Source organism: Pinus tabuliformis, chromosome 5_2 (assembly GCF_031772625.1).
Source record: "Pinus tabuliformis cultivar Carrire ecotype Pingquan chromosome 5_2, CPIR1, whole genome shotgun sequence".
NCBI lineage: Eukaryota > Viridiplantae > Streptophyta > Pinopsida > Pinales > Pinaceae > Pinus > Pinus tabuliformis.
The window spans coordinates 833,710,443-833,723,326 of record NC_142306.1 but is presented as its reverse complement, the minus strand read 5'-3'; the positions used below and the strand labels follow the sequence as shown (position 1 = coordinate 833,723,326).

General features: G+C 34.0%; 1 protein-coding gene across 7 annotated transcripts; it reads left to right on the top strand.

Annotated features, from left to right (window-relative positions):
- The first annotated feature begins 3,429 nt into the window (after window positions 1–3,429).
- LOC149161916 (putative protein phosphatase 2C 41) lies at window positions 3,430–12,551 on the top strand. Of its 7 annotated transcripts, none has more exons than XM_089437078.1 (6): window positions 3,430–3,699; window positions 3,979–4,095; window positions 8,149–8,393; window positions 8,690–8,972; window positions 11,572–11,726; window positions 11,827–12,551. In XM_089437078.1, exons 2-6 carry the CDS (start codon window positions 4,071–4,073, stop codon window positions 11,962–11,964), a joined length of 846 nt encoding a protein of 281 aa, XP_089293204.1. In that variant the 5' UTR covers window positions 3,430–3,699; window positions 3,979–4,070; the 3' UTR covers window positions 11,965–12,551. The 7 variants fall into 7 exon arrangements, with proteins under 7 accessions (XP_089293204.1, XP_089293206.1, XP_089293208.1 ...); XM_089437080.1 differs by having other exon boundaries at window positions 8,145–8,393; XM_089437082.1 differs by having other exon boundaries at window positions 3,979–4,100.
- Window positions 12,552–12,884: the final 333 nt, after the last annotated feature.

Genomic DNA, 12,884 nt, shown 5'->3' with positions numbered 1-12,884 from the left:
TGTTTGGAATGTAATTCAGGAGTCTGCAAAAAGACCAACTTCCTCAGATCATATCTCCGCAACTATAGCACGAAAAGCTCTGAAATTCGGACTCGAGCTTTAATGCGATCTCATCTCAAATGGTTTTTTTTTAGCTTTTGAAACGTCGCAGAAAAAAGTTATAGCGAAAATGCCACAATAACCTGTTTGGAGCAGCGAAACCCTAGAATCCAAAGCTCTGATACCAAATGTTATGAAACCAACTCACAAAAAGATAGAAAAGATAGATCAACGCCTTAGAATTTAGCCTCTTCGAGGGGGCAACCTCCTTTACATCGCACAAATGAATGATTCCTTGATGATTCAAATGACAAAACCTCCTTTTTATATATAGGAGTCTAAGGAGTCACAATATAACCCAACCGACCTATCAATAATAATATAAAGCCACAAAAATAACAATAGAGTGATTCTGTGGGGCACAGTAATAACAATATGGGGACAATAAGGGCACAACAATATTAATAAAGGATACAATTACAATAGTAATGGGGTAATCACTAATATTATAGGGACCTAACATTTAATATGATTTTTTTTTTAAATTTAATTTTTTTATTTAACTATTTATAGAAATAAAAATTATATAATTTATAAATGTATATATATTTTTATAAAGGAAAGAGTCAAACAATTTTATTTGAATAAATAAAATTATAAAAATAGAGGTTGTAAAGATTTCATGATAACTTTTAAAATATACCAGATAAAATTTGAGATAAATTATTGTTTATAAATTTAAATATGAATCTTTTCCATGGCAAAAATAAAAGTTTGTTTCTATCTCAAAGAAAAGTCCCAAACAAACTCTGCAATTTTTTAATATAAGTGGTATATGAAAATTTAGATGGTAGTTTTATAAGAAGATATAGGTCCAAGGTTTTTAACTCAGAAAATCTATTAAAACTAGGGATTATGAAGATAGGGAAATGGTGTGCTTGACAATTTTTAGTGATATTTTATGTTTATATTTCAAAATCAGCTCTTCCGTTAATAATAATCAGTTCGTTTTTAGTTTTTATTATTGTAAATATGTTTCAACGGATTTGATGTTTAAAATGTCTACAAATAAATATTGCAAAATTAAGTTTTGCAAGTTGAATTTTATTTTTATCTATTGAATAATAAGAAAAGAATATCCAAATATTTGAATTTGAGAATTTTTTTATAATTTATAAATATATTATACATAAATATTAAAATGATGTTAAATTGTTTTTATATGGAATTGTTTTTAGTGTGATTTTTTGGAAATTTTTCCAGTAGATTTTTTTTTGTCTAATTTCTTTAAAATCTGGTCGGAATTCATTGAAATTACAATATTGATGGGTAAACCCTGCACAATAGAAGTGCCTAGAGATTTTTCATGGTGCTGAATCCATATATACACTCAAAAAACTAATTTAAATAACACAAATCAAGATTTCACCTCAAAATTTTCATAAGATCACCAGAAATTCCAAAAAATCTCACTATAAACAACTCCTTTCTATATAATTAAAATAAATAAATTGTATTTACATAATTAAAATAAACATCAATCACGTGAATTAGTTGTTATATTAAAAATATATAAAATTTGACATGTGATTATTTAGATAAAATTAATGTCATTATATATTAATATAAAAATATAATATTTACAATAAATAATAATATTAAATATTAGTCAATAATATAAAGCATGTATATTTTAATAGTCAAATTCTTTTACAGAAGCAAATTCTTTATTTCACAAATAAGAGTCTCATACACGAATGAGTGTAGGACTTAACCATGATTTCATATTTAATTTTTATAATATACAAAATTGATTTTTTAATAATACATATAATATAAAAAGTATATAAAATTTGCAAAGGAAAATCATAATTTCTATTAATAAATAATGAAAATTAAATATTATAGATACAATATTTTTAAGGAAAATCATAATTTTTATTAATAAATAATGAAAATTAAATATTATAGATACAATATTTTTAATAATACATGTAATATAAAAAATATATAAAATTAAAAAATATTTTATCAAATAATTAAAATTATATTTTTTTATATTTATTTTTTTCACAAAAAAAAATCATAATTTCTATTAATAAATAGTGGAAATTAAATGTTATAAATATTATATAGCTTATCAAAAAACATTAATTATTAATCACTTAACAATCAACTCAACTATATAATGACATAAAAAATTATCCAAAAACATAATATTATATTTTCTATATTTATATTTTAACAATTTATAAATTTAACATTTTATTAAATTAAAAAAAAATATACATCATGTTAATAATTTACAATTTGGATTTTTATATCAAAGAAAGAAAGAAATTATTTTAACTTCCAAGAGGTTAAAGATAGCTGATGGGACACATTGCTTCTTCATTTGCTTGATGTATTCAACCATTTTTCTGTGAAGCTTCACAATAAATGCTTTGAGTTTCTCCACACTCCTTGCTAAATAAATTATCCCAAGAGCTAGCTCCCAACATATTTGCACAACTTTTCGTGTTGTCTTTGAATACCTCACATTCTAAAATGAAATGCTTTTCTGTTTCCACTTTTACGGAAGAACAAGAAATACATACTCTTTCCTCCCACACTTCTTTTCACAACGAAGTTGATGAGAATTAGTCCTTAACTGAGCTATAAGAATTTTGGCTCTCCAAGAGATATTGACCTCTATGTATGCTTTTGGTTGATGACACTCTTGACCTCTATATATGCTTTTGGTTGATGACTATAGATAAGATTAAACACTTCAATATACTATTTTTTCTTTCTTCCTAACTCTTTATCCATTAAATGTAATTTTTAAAATAGAAATACATATCAATTTACTCTTGTTTTAAAAATAAATAAAAAATACTTCAAATATAATATTTAGAAATTCTTAATACATACCAAGACAACCCTTACTAAGAAAAACATCTTAATAGAAAGATTCACAAGAGAGCACAGGAAATTAGGTCGAGGAATTGCCCGAACTACTAAAAGTGGTCGGCAAAAGAATTCGACAAAAGAATTTCAAAAAATCTCGTAGAGACAATATTTGAATTGTGTTTTTATGGTGAAAATGGATTCGACACCATCAAAAAAGTCTAAGACACCTAAAATTTTGAGATTTGACAAAAAAAACATCTTAATAGAAAGATTCACAAGAATACACAGACATATTATTTATTTATTTATTATAAAAATCTTTCTAAAAAGATTAATAAAGTGAGTAAAAAGGAATTTTCCAACCTTACAAAGTAGAGTCTAATTTTAGAGAGAGTCAGTCGTGCTGACTTAAGGCTCCAAGCCTACTGCTTCGGCAATTCCAAGCCTGACGGTCCAGGGTTCGAAACATGGTGGGGACCATGTAAGAAGAAAAGGCCAGGCGATCGAGACAAATGCGGAGGGCGACCAGGTCATCACATATTAAATCTATCTATGGCCAGCACTGAGAATCCCATTTCGCTAATTTGACTTCAACTTCCACGCGTTTTAATTCGATCTGCCCCCCACGCTCGCTTCTTACTGGCATTTTTCGGAGGCGCCTCTATCTCTATCTCTATCCCTATTTGCTCCAGATTTGACAGTTTGGGGGGCAGATTTGGGTTTCTCGTGGCCTTTTTGGTTATTCCGGGTCCAGAAACTCAATTCTAGGTAAAATTTGTTTCTTTGCAGGAATGATAGTGTAATAATCTGCTAAGGGAGGAAAATATATATAGTGGGTTGTCCCAATTTTTATCAATACAAGGACTTATTTCATTGGGGGCAAGTTTTTTAGTTTGTAGGTTAGGTTTTTATTTGATGTGGGTAAAGTTGGTTTAGCATTATAAACCACGAGGGCAGTCAGTATTTGATTGTATAAACCACCGGGGTAGTCAGTATTTGGGTGTATGTTTGTATCTGATGATGATTGGTTGATGTGGGTGTATTCAGGTCCTTCTAGGAATAAGAAGGATCACTGATAACAGGTGACCATATTTAGGAGATGTTGGATAGCCCATTGCTGCAACACTAAGTCAGCTGAAATGTGTGTCCACATGAGCTGCTTCGGTAAGGTTTGTACATAGATGGCCCTTTTTATCGAGTACTTCTCAATTTCATAAGGAGATTGGTTCTGATAATTGTTTGTTTTGGATCAATAAATTTATAATTCAGTAGGCGTAGGAGACTGTCAATGACTTTTTGTTTCCTTTTGTTTATTATCTAATTGGGTAGGAATTGAAGGTGATGATGTGCTGAGATTTTACAATTTTTTGGGTCGAACCCATGATGTTTTTCTCTGTGATTGAGCTTGGGGAGAAGACAGTAGCAGTGAATATCTGATATTTGACACAAAATTTTAATGAATCTTATAAGGATATTATAGTTAGGTTTTCTAATATTGATAATATTAGTGAGAACAAGCCTCTCAAGCCATGGTCAGAACAGGGGTGCCTAATAGACATGGAATTAACAGTTGAGCCCTGAGCCCTAAGCTTCCTCGGCTTAAAATAAAAACCAGAAATTAAGAGTCCATATTGTTATCATAGACTGTGGCAGTGATTTGCTTCTTGACTCTCTTTATCAATCCAAAATTTTGTACTGTTATGCACGATGGGGTTAAGTTGGTCAGGCTGTGCATTAATATCGAACTACCTTCATTTCACCAAGTAAATTGAAATTTGCTTGTTTGCTTACGGGAATGATGTGAAAACTTCAACAGAAATGCGTTTTCATCCTACGCTTTAACAATAAGAGCCAAGGAGAAAATATACTATAGTATATACACTTATAAAAATTGATCAAATACCTAGGATCTCATACAAGGAATGAAGAAACCCTTTTGTCCTAACTAGCAGTGCATTCATTTGTTATGCAGCTGATGCACACACATAACTTTGGCTAAACTTCTTATTATTATATTTCAGTTGAGCCGATGATGCATTCATGCAAGGTGCAATCATCCTCCTCCAAACCAGATTTTCTATTTGGTAGGTCATGAAGCACAAACCCTGCAATGGAATGTGCAATAGTATTTTTTTATTCTTCAAGGCAAAGGCCTTGAATATCTATAAGTTTATAATTGAAATATTAGTACTAATCAAAAGAAAGAGTCATAAATATTTCATTGTTGATACAACAGCACATGAATCTCCTTACAATGCTATCAATTTTCTAGAAGTGGTTTTCTTTTTTCCATTTTTGAAAAATGCGTCTTAAATTTTATGAATGATTAAAAGATACCCATCGTATAAATTACATCCTCAGCCCAAAGCTTGGATATGCAAACAAGAAACAACAGTGTATCTGCTTTGGTTCCAATGCCAACGGAATGCATGTGATTGCCAGATCTTATTTGAAACGTTTGGTTTCTCTTAAACTAAGTGTAGGATTGCCACCAAATGTAGCTATACATTATGGCCTTCAAGGAGGAGATGGCCTTTTAACTGTATGGTGCTGTATATGCTTCTACATGCTTGTCTGATCATCTATGTGTCTCCAAAATGACCCCTTCCCAGTAAAGGGGTTTGAGAAAGAAAATGGAGTATGCATAAGTAATTCGGTTTCACTGACCACTTTGCAATGTCACAAAAATGCGCCATTATTTTTACGTTTGACAAGACAGATAATAGACATGAGTGAACTTCGTATGATGGAGCCTATATTTAACTGCTAGATTGTTGTTGACAACCAGCCTGTGTCACCGCATTTGCCAATTTTCAAGGTAAAAATTCGAAATTTGCAGAATTTTAAGGAGAGCTAAATTAATTCGGCATAAATTCGTTTTTAACTTTGATTTTGATTTAATTAGTTTTTAATGATGTGATTTTGATTTTGAAATATTTGTTTGCTCATGTAAGCATGTAATTTTGAATTTTTGATTTCATCATGTGTTTGTTACATATATTTTTATTTTTATTTTCGTTTATTATATATATTTTTAAATTTCTTAGCATGTCGAATTTTATTCCAAAATTTTTCACTATCGAATTTTTATGGAACTTCAAGGTCGTCGAACTCGAATTTGAACCAAGTGACATAGTGACCAGCCACCCAAGCACTCTAGACTTAAAAGACTTTTGGCTTTCCACATTTCCTGATATTTTTGACACCAGTTGGATTCATTGTCTTGGACAGCTCTTCTGTTGTTGCCTCAATCTGTGAGTGAAAAGTTTGGTCAGATGTTAGCATAGCGTTTTTTATTTGGTAGACAAAGAAAGTCAGGACACATGACCATTTCTGATCTTTCAGTTTGAAGAAGCCGGTGTCTGGAATATTTCTACAGAGTGCCATAAAAATTCTTTTGTTAGATTCCTATAGACCTGTAGAGCAATTATAAGATCTTCATCGAGGCGAATTTCCCAATTCCCTTCCCCACAGATGATCCCATGTATGAAAGCCTTTACTGTTCAACTTCCTTGCCTGAAAAAAATGAGTGTAAACTAAGCAGTCCAAATTCTGAAGGAAATGTCCAAATTTACCATGTGGCGAAGTCCCATCCTCTTTTTGGACCTGTGAATTCTCAAGTTAGCTTCATATACACTAATTGCCAAGTCTTCTACGCCTTTTTGAGAAGTCCTGATCTTGGGATTCTGATGGCCACTACTCTGCGATAGTATTACAGTTCCAATATGGGCTGTTAATTCTATTGTTTTTCCTGCTTCTCCTTGTAGTTGAGCTTCTTTGATGAGTTCTGTCATATTGAGTCTGTTATTGCTTGGAGATATTGTAGAATTCTTATTTTAAATGGGGCTGTTTCATTGCTATGATCAATCAACAATGTCAAACAACGCAAGATTGATATGGAGATCATAGTGAATTATGGAGTTCATTTGGTTGCTGGGAAGATTATATGGTGCTTGTCTGCTTTTTGACGTTGTTATTGCTGTTCTTTTTGCAATTGATATTATTTTATTGGTGCCTACAAGAGCAAACCTATGAAAGCGTCTTGATACCATGAGCAGCATTTTTTTCACAAGGTCAATGTTACTTGTTTTTTCCTTTCCCCTTCTTTGTTCTTTTGGGGTTTGCCACTGAAACTGCTAACAAACATCAATTTCTCAGGAGAAGCAAGTGCTGGTTGTGAGTTTGGTTCTTGGCCTGAAAAAGATGTTTTTTGAAAAAGCAGGGAATGACGCAAGCAATGGTGCCAGAAATGAAAACCGAACATGGGTTGTTTTGAAATGGGACAACATTGATTCTGGGAGGTCATCTTGTAGCTGTTTTTGGACCTTGTCCACAGAAACAGCAGGGGGCTGTCCTATTTCTGTATCTGTACCATTACAACTTGAATTCCTTTGGAAGTTTCAAGACACCATGTAGTTATTCATATCTCATTCCATTGTTTTGGAAACTGTTTCCGCCAAGCCTCTGTCTATTTATCTCTCTGTTGGTAGCCTGGTAGGTGTGCTGCAAATGCTTGGAGAACAAGTGGTTTTATACTACGGCAGTTTTTATTTTTGCTTTTGTTGAGGGGTTCACCAGTTTATTATTTGGATTGATATTACAAATTTCTGCCCTTTTTGAATTCAAGGAAAAGAACATCCTATGTGCCTTTGAACTATTTTCCACATAACAAGCAGATTAACTTTGTATAAAGTTCAGGCCAGGGGTGTAATTGTGGACTTAGTTCTGGTTGCTTAGCTGACTAACATGTGGTACTTCTTTGCAGCGAGAAATATGTTTTCTTATACGATATATCCCTTGCCTTGCCAATGTATTAACATGCCAAATCCAATAATGAAATTAGGATGGAAGATCAGTATTCATATATGCACTGTAATCTTACTGTAGGTAGAATACATTGATTGTCACCAAGTTATGAGGGGTTTTTAAATTTGGCTTACATTGTAGTATATTGAGCAGTTATACAAACTTAAATTGACAAAGATAAGTATTTGTATTCTCTTATTCTGCCAACAAATATATCAGTTGGCTATAGCTATGGTTTTGGAGTCTTTATTTTCTCCCTCCACTTTTATTTTCAATTCACTGTTTTTAAATTTTTAGTTCAGTTACAAGGATATGGAGATCTGTCTGTTTTGGAGATTTTTTGGTTCGGGGCAAGTCTGTCATGATCTTTTGACTTTTCCATTAATAAAAATCCCTGTATTTTGTAGACAGCGACAGGTGTGCGCTCATCTGTTAATACTGGGAAAGGGAAGAGCCATCGTAGTCCTAACAAAATTGTGCATGGCTTCAGTCTAGTGAAAGGCAAGTCAAGTCATCCTATGGAGGATTATCATGCAGCCGAGTTCAAGAAAATAAAAGGCCACGAGTTGGGATTGTTTGCCATCTTTGATGGTCATTTAGGTGACAATGTGCCTTCGTATCTGCAGAAGAATTTGTTTCAAAATATTTTGAACGAGGTGAGTGATTAAATTGAGTGGTACGAGGCCTGCTTAATCATTGGCGAGGCTACAGCCAGTTTATGTATATTGTATTATCGTTCTATTAGCTCCTATATCTCTTTCATTTATGAACTAAAACTTTTATATAAGAAAAGAGGAATTGCCTGTAAATTTTGATTATAACTTATAAGTGCACATTGTCTCCTTTTTAAATAATGACAGTAAGTATACAAGGACCTAGGCTGGACTTGATTCTGATAATATATTTTCATTTTAAATTATGAATTCTTATTGGATTAATTTTTCCATTTCAGGAAGAATTTTGGTTTCATCCAAGAAGGGCAATCACCAAAGCCTATGAAAAAACAGACAAGGCTATTCTCAGGGAGGCACCAAACTTGGGTCCAGGTGGTTCCACTGCTGTGACAGCCATCCTGATAGATGGTAAAAAGCTCTTGGTTGCAAATGTTGGTGACTCTAGAGCAGTTTTATCAAAGAATGGAAAAGCCTCTCAACTCTCAGTCGATCATGAACCTGGCACTAGCGCTGAGCGTGGAAGCATTGAGAATAGAGGCGGCTTTGTCTCAAACATGCCAGGTCATTACTACTACTATCATATATTGGGGGTATCAGCTTTGCCCTTGATTGTTTATATGGATGCCATCAATAACCTTCTCTTGATTTTTCACTAGGCTCCCATGAACTAATAGTTCAATGATTGTTAGTTATATTTTGAGTTTGTTATGATTGCCGGAGTGTAGATTTTCTTCTATCAGTCGTTGTATAATTCAAGGTTATGAGAATCAAACCAGAATTGGGACAGGAATCCCCAAAATCATGAACTGGAGAGGAACTGGCCATAAAACTGGTTACTAAAACATATGTCAAATATTCATTTTTTAATTAAAAAATATATTCATGTACATCAATGTAAAGCCAAATGATTTGACACCAAATATGTGAAGTATGCTCATGTATACTGCATGTAAGGGTGAATATAGCCAAATGCCATTGAGATGTAAGATCTGCAGTACATATGATTGAAGTTCTGAATTACATAAATTGTGATGCTTTATATGGACTATTAATATAACCACAAAGTTCAAACAAATCACTACATATCAAGAAGGGATTCTCATTATTGTCTAGATGAGTATCAACAACACCTTGGCTCTGAAACAAATCTTTCCCCCGCAGCTCCAAAGTCTCCAAACATCCCTACCCAATGACAAGAGTGTGCACTATGGTGCAAACAGAGGGGTCTGTGTCTTTAAATAGGCTAGGGTTAGGGTTTAGGAGGCAGATGAACTATTTTGGGGGTTTTGTATTTTTTTGGGAAGATGTCATTATCTAGATTGGATCATTATGTTATTTTTCATCTATCTCAATGCTTTTAGAGTGGAAAAATTTGGAGGAATCAACTTGCAAGGTCATTTTAATGGCGGTTCTAGCCTGGAAACTTGGGGCGAAAAACTTTCGAAGCCATTTGGAGGCCTTAAATGGCAACCCTTTGTGTTCCCAAACTTATTATGGACCACAATTTCATATTCTAAACACTGATATCTTCTTAACTTCACAAAAGTCGCCTCAGTAGGAGCTTGTACGAGAAAGTTATGCCTCTCACATGTTGTCCTACCTAGCTGACGACCATGGTACGAGTGGACGCCATGTCAGCCCCCACAAGTGGGCTTTCAAGAAGTCTCTAGAAGGTCCAAGAACTCTATCACTAGTTTAGGGTTGAGGAAGGCAAAAGCTTACCCTTAGATGGCCATTGGGCTATGTTAAACACTGGGTTGCTAGGAGGAGTAGGGGTTCCATTCTATGCTATTGTATTTTTTTCCATAGTTGAGAAAAGCAGTTTGGAGTGGGAAGTAAGAGAGCAAAATAGAGGGGTCTAGGATTCTGTAGCAGCCTTATATGCCATAGGTCCTTAGGTAACTCCATAGAGAGTATCTCCTCTTTTCCATAAGCAGTCTCACCTTCTAGTTGAGTTTTCTCCCATAAGGGTTTTCCAGGGAAAATCTTTGTGTCTATTGTGGATGGTGCGTGTATTTCTTTCTGTTTTCTGTTTCTCACATTTCAGCTAATTTAATTAATCAAGTGAAAAATCAACTAACTAAAGTGTTATCACTGAGCAAAAAAGGGTTGACACAGGCCACCCCTTTTTAGCTTAGTGATATCACTGAGCTAAAAATGGTTGACACAGGCCACCCCTTTTTAGCTCAGTGATATCACTGATATGTTATCACTAGGTTAGAACAGGTTGGGCTGTGTCAACCTAGTGATAACATAAAGAACGTGGAATTAAGGAAAAATCTGGTAAAGAACTAGGCTGGTAAAGATTTCAGTAATTTTAGCAGATCTGTTGTGACGAACTGTTCTAGTGGAATATACATGGCAGTTTACAGATCATGTCGTGGGGTGGGCTGGGTTACAAACTGGTTGGTTTGGATTGAAACCTGTGGAACTGACCGATTTGGGTTAGATTCAGCTGAAAGTGGTTTCAACACCAAACCAGACCAGAAAACCTGAAAATGGTCTGAACTAGAACTGGATGGTTCCGATAACCATGGACTCTAATTAGTTTGACATTGTGTTGTAACTTGTGTGACAATCTTCTCAACAGAAAGCTGTAGTGACCTCAATCCCATGGTTGGTATATTCTGCAAGAGGGATCCCCAAGTCTTTATGATCTCAAAGAGCTTGACTAACCATAGTTTCCTCTATTATCTATATATTGCATTATAAAGAGGGGGACAGAAGTTACTCTTCTCTGAAAATTGGCGAGGTCTTACTGTTCTAACTTCTGACCTTCACGTGTAGTCACATCGAGTTGTATGGCAGATATATGCAACTCTGTTTTGGGACTGGACTCAGTGATGGGTATGATTTGCTCATATAAAATGAGTTGGAACTTGGCTTTCATGGTTCCCATTAAATGAATCAATTTGATGTTATGGTGGCTGACCATGTACTGTTTGAAGCGCTGATAATTGCATTCACCAATGGTAAATTGGTAATATAAGAATCAGTTATTTTGAGAAAAAAGAAAGAAAATTTACCGGCCATATCTATTGTATTCCTAGAAAACTAGCCCTATTCTCATTATTTTTGGTTGCATTCTTACAGTTTTTAAAAAGCCTTTTGCTGGATATGTGTCTGCATTCTTACAAGTTTTAAAAGCTTCCTTTTGCAGGAGATGTGCCTAGAGTGGACGGACAACTAGCTGTTTCCCGAGCATTTGGAGATAAGAGTCTGAAATCTCATCTACGGTCAGACCCTGATGTCAGAGAAGTGGACATTGATTTAACAACCGAGTTTTTAATTCTTGCCAGTGATGGTTTGTGGAAGGTTGCCGTCTTCAACTATACCATTTTGTGCTTCACCTTTCTTAAATTGAGCAGTATATTAGGGCTTTTTGGTAGTTAATTTTTGTTCTAATGGTATACAGGTAATGGGAAATCAGGAGGCAGTTGATTTCATCAAGAAAATCAGGGATCCGCAAGTGGCAGCAAAGCAGTTAACGGCTGAAGCTCTAAATCGTGACAGCAAAGATGATATATCTTGCATTGTAGTTCGTTTCAATTGACTTCGTTTTCAACATGAATGTATATGCAAGCATTTATTTTCATTAGAAGTCTGGACTACAGATGGGCTAGATTTTTGAGACTGGAAACGCTTCATTGTTTTATATCTTAAGAGCTTGGAAGGTGCAACTTAGCGGTGACACTCACTGATGGTAATATGACAGCGAGGTTGGCTTAGTGAATCAGGAGGCTGGTTACTTTTGGAGATTGACAGTTCTACTCAAGCTTCTGTACAGATTTAGTATTGTGCATTGTAACAGTAGCTCCAGAAATTGAAGGTATTATTTATATTCTAGACATCAAGGGCAGATCAATTGTTTGTTCTTCGTGAAACGGTGCAGGTGAAATTGCTTGCCTGTATAGGAGGCAAAGCTTTTGGTTTGCAAATATTGACCTGTCAACTGGATATTATAACAGTTAATGGTTGATGATTATTACAGAATTCTCCTCAACCAAGGTATTGTTCATAACTTCATATGCTCCCTCAGCCAGTCATAAATAGGTATTTGATGTGCCCCAATTCATCATTTTAGCCAACATTGTTTACATTTAGGGCGTGAGAATTGATATTCAGTTATATATTGGTTTATGTGAGTCTCCATGATTTCTATTTTTCTTTTCTGATTTTCAAATGTTCCAAAACACATTTTATTTGATATCATACATATTTGGAACAATACAAACAGTTCCTTTTTACTGTTACTGCTTGCAAATCTTGTTTGTTGATGACAATGCAAGACTGATTTTTTTATCTATAGTGAAGTATATTTGACAAATTTTAAGAATTGGTGTCAAACTTGAAATGATGTTCAACTGTTGGTCATATTCATGTTAAAAGAAAGGTCTTTGGCATTGCTCTATAGACTTAAGAACCTTACTGTCTAAACTTGAACACCATGGATTAGCCTTTTTAAATGTAGCA